At 42.0% G+C, this 8552-nt stretch overlaps 1 protein-coding gene across 1 annotated transcript in view; it reads left to right on the top strand.

Annotated features, from left to right (window-relative positions):
• The first annotated feature begins 4862 nt into the window (after positions 1–4862).
• Positions 4863–8552, top strand: part of LOC143301895 (uncharacterized) — a 28876-nt gene continuing 25186 nt past the window's right edge. Inside the window, exons 1-2 of the mRNA XM_076616325.1 lie at positions 4863–4945; positions 5735–5796. Coding sequence (XP_076472440.1) covers positions 4939–4945; positions 5735–5796 — 69 coding nt within the window. The 5' untranslated portion in view covers positions 4863–4938. The remainder of the gene's footprint in view (positions 4946–5734; positions 5797–8552) is intronic.

The raw sequence follows: 8552 nt of genomic DNA, 5'->3' as shown, positions 1-8552 counted from the left end.
CAGGGAAACGACAGTGAGTCATTTACTGTCAATGTGTGTGCATATGAATACAAACATGAATGCATGCGTGCCCCCAACCCCCAACCCCACCCACCACCAACACACACACACGGACGCGCGCATGCTCCCTTCCCCCTTTCCTCCGAACCCCCCTCCGTCTCTCACCAGCACACACACACACACACACACACACACACACACACACACACACACACACACACACACACAGATGAGATATCGTACACCAGGTTATTGGAAGTAATTGGTACAATTATTGGAACATCCTTTCAGAGAAAAATAGTTTTGTAATCTTGTATGTACAACTCTTTTATTCAAGAATGTGCAGATGCACGACTATTCTTTGCATTGGCTTTCCAATATGAGAAAATGAACAGCGTTTGTAATCAGATCGCGAATATCCTCGTTTCAATTTGCAAACAATGTCTATTTGTTATTTTTTGTTTTTGTGTCTTTATTTGTTTAATATGTCAGCTTTAGCGCATCATGTTCTTGTAGACGGATCACAGATACACTAAAATAATATCACTACGGAACTGGCCATCATATAATTCAAGGTTTTTAATAAATGCACTAGTTTGATTAACTTGCTGCATAACATCATTCCAAATCTGATTGACACTTTTATTGTTTTACGATCATGATATAGATCTATCAAACTCAAACTCTCCCTGTCTTCATCACGACTCCTGCTTCGTCAAAACGCAAAACGCATTTTGAGGAGTGATCCCCACTGTCCATTACAACTCAACGGAAGCGAAGGGTAAGCGTGCCAAGTCTCTCCAAAATGCATAGTGTCCGACTGTGACCATCAAAACAGCAGAGGAGGCAACTGCTGTCCCGACTATCTGGGCTAGAATTTGATTATAGTGAAGAGTGTCTTGCCCAAGTTACATCCCCACTCTCTCGGCCAAGAGTTGTTTGTTTGTTTTTTGTTGTTGGTTTTGTTTTGTTTTTTTTTTTTATTGGATGTTGTTGTTGTTTTTAGGACAGTCGGCGTTGGGATGGTTCCCAAAGGCCAGCTAGCACCCAAGGCTGCAGCACTAAGAGCCAGTGCAATCTTGCCTCCTACTTTGAGAGTCATAGTCCACAAAAGACTCAGCTCTAAGTGGCTTCCCATTGCAACAGGGAAACCTTTGATCATACAGCTCTCACTTTGCTGTTGGCCCAGCTGGAAGCTTGTGTCAATCTGTTATGAAAGCTGAGCGATGGGGCTAATAACAAGATGACGAAAGTAAGGAAAGAGGGAAGGCATGCACTGACTCTGCACTGTACTGACTCTTCTTCACGTTACCATGTGGTGGAAGTGTGGTAAGGGAGATGCTTGGGAAACCCCTGTCCCGCCCCCTCCTTATTGTAAAGTCATATAAATGTGACCACTTGAAATTTACACCAAGGGGCCATTACAGATCGGTCTAAACAGACCCCGTGGTAAATTTGGCTGAACCAGATTTGACCCTGGGATAAATCAGCGGGGGGTACGAACGAAAAAGCTCTCTTCACCAGTTAAGGGTGCTATCAGCGACTCTAGAATCTAAAGCTCGGTTAGAGTATTAGAAAGTCATCACCAGTGACTGTAGGAGAAACGAGAGAAAAGAAAAAAAGAAGAGAAAAAGTGCCATTCTTTTCAGACTGTGGAGTTCGTAAAAAGGTTTTCTGGATTTTAACGTGGACATCTTCTCTTCTTCTTCTTCGTCTTCCTTCGTGGACTGCAACTCCCACGTTCACTCGTATGTACACGAGTGGGCTGTTACGTGTATGACCGTTTTTACCCTGCCATGCAGGCAGCCATACTCCGTTTTCGGGGGTGTGCATGCTGGGTATGTTCTTGTTTCCATAACCCACCGATCGCTGACATGGATCACAGGATCTTTAATGTGCCTATTTGATCTTCTGCTCGTGAATACACACGAAGGGGGTTCAGGCACAAGGTCTGCACATAATTTATGTTGACCTGGGAGATCGGAAACATCTCCGCCGTTTCTGAGATTCGCACCCGGGACCCTCAGATTGAAAGTCCAACGCTTTAACCACTTGGTTATTGCGCCCGTCACGTGGACATCTTATTGCTCATGTTTATCTCAGCTGGGTCTTGCTTGCTACATCTCAGATCGCGTGGCCCGCTTATGGTGTGCCTGACTGATCACTTCAGATCTGTCGTCTACCCTTTGACCTGTCTGACCTGTGCCCTTTGACCTCTCTGTCTGTCCACCCTTTGGCCTGTCTGTCTGACCTCTACCCTTTGACCTGTTTGTCCTCTGCCCTTTGACCTCTCTGTCTGTCCACCCTTTGGCCTGTCTGTCTGACCTCTACCCTTTGACCTGTTTGTCCTCTGCCCTTTGACCTGTCTGACCTGTACCCTTTGACCTGTCTGTCCTCTACCCTTTGACCTGCCTGTCCTATACCCTTTGACATGTCTGACCTCTACCCTTTGACATGACTTTCTGATCTCTACCCTTTGGCCTGTCTGTCCTCTGCCCTTTGACCTGTCTGTCCTCTACCCTTTGACCTGCATGGCTTGGGTTGCCCTCTCAGGAGCACAAGGCTCCCACCAACAAAAGATCTTCGGGTCAGTGAGGCTCAAGAGCGGACCAACAATGCCACTAAGGTGGGAGACCCTGTGGCAAAAGTAACTTTTGTTCAGTGGCTTTGTTCGGTGCTCATCAGCACACAAGCCTGATGTGGCGTGCTTGTCACGTGGTAACGTGTCCGCCTCTACTAGGAAGCAAGAGAATCTGAGGTTCACAGGTTCGAATCTCACACACACCAGTATTCCCCCAACCCCCACCCCTACAAATGGGATTACACATGATGCAGTTACAAAATGGAATTAGATGTGATGCAGCAAAAAAAGAAAAAAGAAAAAAGGAATTAGATACGATGCACATACAAATGGAATTAGATACGATTCAGATACAAATGGAATTAGATGTGATGGAGTTGCAACTGGAATTAAATATGATTCATATACAAAACGGAATTAGATACGATGCAATTACAAAATGGAATTAGATGTGATGCAGTTATAAACGGAATTAGATGTGATGCAGTTACAAAATGGAATTAGATGTGATGCAGTTACAAATGGGATTAGATGTGATGCAGTTATAAACGGAATTAGATGTGATGCAGTTATAAATGGAATTAGATGTGATGCAGTTATAAACGGAATTAGATGTGATGCAGTTACAAAATGGAATTAGATGTGATGCAGTTACAAAATGGAATTAGATGTGATGCAGTTATAAATGGGATTAGATAGTGGCATACTGAGCACACACAAAAAGTTTGGATTGTGTGGGTGTGTCAGGATGTGGGAAACGCACAAAAGTTCATTTCAGAAATTAAAGAGAGAATTATCTTTGTTTTTTTCTCAAGGCCTGATTAAGCGCGTTGGGTTGCGCCATGCTGGTCAGGCAGATGTGGTGTAGCGTATATGGATTTGTCCGAACGCAATGACGCCTCCTTCAGCTACTGATACTGATTATCTATTCTTTTGAACAGAAATGGTGTTCACAAAAAGATGGAAAGCAAAGAGAAATATAGTTGTTGTTTTTTCCCCCCACTTGTATTTCAGAGGGAATTGAATGTATGGGAGGCTATCGTAATAAAACTCCCTCTGCTATTGCCACTACTGTGGTTACCCCCCTTCAACTGTAAAATGTAACCCGAATGCTGGTTGACATGTTCAGTTTTATGTCTGTTCACATTGTGTGTATTACATTTTTACCAGTTGAAGGGGCGAAAACAGGACAAAACGAAGGAGACAGATCTGTGATGTCAGGTGACAGTCCTGTGGTGTTGGTGTAAGCACAGCTCGATATTTAACACACACACACACACATGCACACTATCACGCCACGCCACACCACGCTCACACACAAGGTTTTGTTCGGGTTTTTTTGTTGTTGTTTTTTTTGCTTCTTTGTTTTTTCAGTACCACAAACGCTCGCGAGTGCGCTTGTGTATCTCGTGGGCTTTGCAAAATAAACTATCTTGTATTTGTATTTCTTTTTATCACAACAGATTTCTCTGTGTGAAATTCGGACTGCTCTCCCCAGGGAGAGCGCGTCGCTACACTACAGCGCCACCCTTTTTTTTTTTTTTCTTTTTTTTTCCTGCATGCAGTTTTATTTGTTTTTCCTATCGAAGTGGATTTTTCGACAGAATTTTGCCAGGAACAACCCTTTTGTTGTCGTGGGTTCTTAATACTGTGTGACAAGTGCCGTATTTGGCCCTTGGTCTGACGGTGTCAGTGGGCCTAAATTACTGACTATTGGTCAGCCTGACCGAAATTCTCCGTTCAATATCCAGGGAGAGGCCCTACGAGGGTGACGGGTTAATTGTGAAACCTCACTTGTTGAAGTCATATGGGCATTTTTAACATTCAGCAGCAGCAACTTGTGTTGTGATAACTACCTTTCTTGGTTATCACTAGGACAAATTCCTCCTCCCCCTAGGCAGCCGATCCCACCATTTCTACCACCTCTCTCTCTCTCTCTCTCTCCCCGACTGCACCCCTCCCCAATGAACCAATGACAAAAATTCTTTCGTAACAGTAACTGACGAAGCCTTGTCAGGGATGCTTGGAAAAATTGGATGTTGCCACAGCCCCCTTTACCCGCACACCCCACCAAAAAAATAATATAAAAAAAAGAAAAAAAGAATAAGTAAGTAAACAATGATTGAAGTATTACATAGACTTGCATTGTCTCTACACGTGAGTCCAAAATCCAGTTGGCTCGTCTAAATCTATGGACATGTTTTGCATGACCGCTGAGAGTCCCTGTCAAGGGGACGAGCAAAAATTAATGTATCATTTCGTTTCATTAGTCGCCATCTTTATTCGTTGGCCGTCATCGGCATTGGTCGTAGGTCGAGACACGTCAGAGAGAAAGGAAATTAACTTGTGCACCAGTGATGCCAGGTAGGACGCCTTCAAAATAGATCTTTTTCCTCTTATCTTATATTCCGGTGAACTATCTCGGAATTGAAACTGAAATCAGAAAAATAGATTATCATAATATCGGTGATTAGATCAATAGGCCTAACGTTCGTCAGTTGTGCCATGAAAGAAGCAATCAATGGATTCTGCAAAACTTTCATTCCCAGTTTCAGATTTTTTTTTTTTTCCTCCAAAAACAGGCTTATGCCGAAAAATGTTATTTGGCGCTTCAAAGTTATTGTGAATTATTGTTAGTTTTGAAAATGTTCTAGATCTTTCTGGACTTCGATCCAAAATTCGGTAACATGTTTGATAAATTTGACGAATAATTGCTTTGATATATCTAAAATGAAGCACGCAATGTAAACCAAAAAAATATTAATACAAAAAGGGGACGTTTATAGGCCGCGAGGCCTAAAGGCAAAAATGCCAGTCCCTACTGCTACTATTAGATCTTTAATTTGGCTACGTTTTGCGTAGATCTCGGTCGGTTAACAAAATATTGTCCGATGTTACAGATTAGTAGGCGAAGTGTACGAAGTTGGCTGAGCAAGTCTTGTATTATGCGTGATCAGGAATTCACTAAGCTTAGTTTGAGACATGTGAAATGCACATCACCTTATACATTCAGCCGATGAGAGATTCACAATCGTGACAAGAATCTGTTGCATCGGCTACACTCCTGAGGGGGGTGTACGTCGATAGCGATTGGTTAGAAAAAATGATACTGTCCAATGGTTGCAGGCGTTACATGTGGTTGCATTCCTTCAGCATCATCGAGAAAAGACTCCAACGGCACACCAGTTGACAGGCCAATCGCCACGAAAGCAACGGTGAGTGAAAGGAACGTGAGATCCCTAATTTTTTTAAGCACAGTAATTATGGCATGACCGTTGATGTCAAAAGGTGACGTGGTTATGAGCACTGATGGGGTTGTTGACTGCAGGAACACAATTTTAAGAATTTATTCCCTATAAACAAGTACCGGAAAGATTATGGCTTCCAAATAAATTTCTCTAGCTAGCAATGACATTAGTAATTGCGCACACTTATAAACTTGCTGTTTTGTTGGGTTTTGGGGGTTTTTTTAAGAAAAGAAAAAGCCTAATGATTAAGCTAAAGGCTGATAAAGCCTAAAAGCCGTGACACATGACATATGATATGATATTCAAAACTATACAGAGCTCTGGTGCCATATTCCTTTGAGTATGGAAACACTGTGATGCCTGTATCTCAAGCGCCAATCTTTGACAATCGAGAAGGTGCAGAGAAGAGCCACAAAGCTAGTTAAAAAATGTTGACACATGATGGAGTTAACTTCGATCACTTCCTCTTTGGGGTTAAAGGATACGTTTGTGAGTGAGTGAGTTTTGATAGTTTCAGGATTTATTGTTGGTATTTTTGATTTTGTACTGTTTGCGATTGTGTGCTATGACTTGTGTGTGTGCGTGTGCTTGTGTGTATTCAGGATCAGAATTTGGGGCGTTGTTATATACAACTTAGCCATTTTTGGCTTTTTATGCCCATTCCGATTTACTCCTTTACATTGTTGGTCAGGTCGTTGACTAGCTCAGTCATTTTATCCATCAAAGTCATATTTCGCTTTTGTCAATAACTCGTGTTTATCTATGAGGTTCTTAAAAGTATTTATACTAGGTGCACGTTTGATATTGTTTGTTAATTTGTTCCAATAATTTGTTACTCTGTTACTAAATGTAAACTTTCTGAGATTTGTTCTGGAATACTGTTTAAATATTTTGTCTGTACTGTTTCTTGTAGTGTCTACCTTTGGAGTACAAAAAATGCATGCTGTGTTTACATCGTCAAACCCATTTAATATTTTGTACGTCTGTATCAAGTCCCCTCTTACTCTTCTTGCTTTAAGTATTGTGTGGGGGGTGGGGGGATGAATAGTTTTCAATGATGTTCGGTATCTTGTGTTCAATTTTTCCTCTTTTTTTTTTTTTTTAATAAAATATGTGTTCTATTTGTAAACACCGAGGGCTTATTTTCAAGATTAGGCGTTAATGTTCATAATAATTTGTATTTGTATTTCTTTTTATCACAGCAGATTTCTCTGTGTGAAATTCGGGCTGCTCTCCCCAGGGAGAGCGCGTCGCTACACTACACCGCCACCCTTTTTTTTTTTTTTTTTTCCCTGCATGCAGTTTTATTTGTTTTTCCTATCGAATTGATTTTTTCTACAGAATTTTGCCAGGAACAACCTTTTTGTTGCCGTGGGTTCTTTTACGTGCGCTGAGTGCATGCTGCACACGGGACCTCGGTTTATCGTCTCATCCGAATGACTAGCGTCCAGACCACCACTCAAGGTCTAGTGGAGGGGGAGAAAATATCGGCGGCTGAGCCGTGATTCGAACCAGCGCGCTCAAATTCTCTCGCTTCCTAGGCGGACGCGATACCTCTAGGCCATCACTCCAATGATACGTGGTGTGAGACATATAAACTCTTGAACGATCATGTTGATATATCTTGGGATTAGTCCTTCACTGTACCTCAATACAGTACATCAGTAAAATGTTTAGACTACTAGCGTTACTAACAATGTAACATATTTGTTATTACTCTCTTTTTGTGTGTGTGTGTCACAACAGATTTCTCTGTGTGAAATTGTTTTCTTGTTCAAATGGAATGAATTAAATTTACGTCGCAAATTCGAGGAGACCTGGCGTAAATTGCGACGGAGGAGGGGTGGGGGGTGAAGGGGAGGTAACTGGATTACTTGTCGGGAGTGGCCAGCCCCTTCGAAATATTGAGTGAAACTTGTGACGGAGCCCGCATGGACTGTAGCGTCACTGAGAGCGTTCCATTCCCAAACAGCTAGCAGGAAGTTTTTGAACTGCTCCGTTTTGCAGGGCTGGATGAAGAAATACCTGGTGTCCCGCACGTATTTGTGGATGATGTTGGTTGTCTGATAGGAACTGTCAGATCTAAGTCGGTGAGAACAAGCAACATCAACGAATTCATTCAAGAATCAAGTGGACAATTCCACAAACTTCTCAGCTGTTTTTTCAGAAAGTTTGACGAACAGGTGCATTGGATAGCAAAGCGTTGGACCCTGACCCAGTTTGTACCAAACTAAATGACGAAACAACAACGGGACGATTTATAAGGTTCAGTTTGCTTTGACCCAATCCTACTACTACTGCTACTGCTGCTATTATATTGCAAGCTTGTTTTGAGTAATGATATCGTATTATGGACTTAGTTCTTGATCTAGATCTGAAGCCAGCTATGTCGTGTTTAGACGTTAGATAGTGGCTGTGTTTCAACCATTTACTAACTCATCAGTTATTGAAAACATAATGGGATTAGACTGCGCAAAGCGATTTTCTTCTTGCAACTGCGATGTATCTAGATAAAAAAATTTAATAAAAAGTATAATTTTAAAAAAAGGGCAAACTGTAACTGTAAAGGTTTCCTCGCCTGAAACTGCGACACACAATAGGAACACTGAAATCTGACAGACTATACATACAAATGCTTTACACCTTCGAAGCATCAAATTTTACCATTACACACACACACACACACACACACACACACACACACACACACAGAGCGCGAAAAC

This window comes from Babylonia areolata, chromosome 28 (genome assembly GCF_041734735.1).
Source record: "Babylonia areolata isolate BAREFJ2019XMU chromosome 28, ASM4173473v1, whole genome shotgun sequence".
Taxonomy (NCBI): domain Eukaryota; kingdom Metazoa; phylum Mollusca; class Gastropoda; order Neogastropoda; family Buccinidae; genus Babylonia; species Babylonia areolata.
This window is presented reverse-complemented; position numbering and strand designations above follow the sequence as displayed.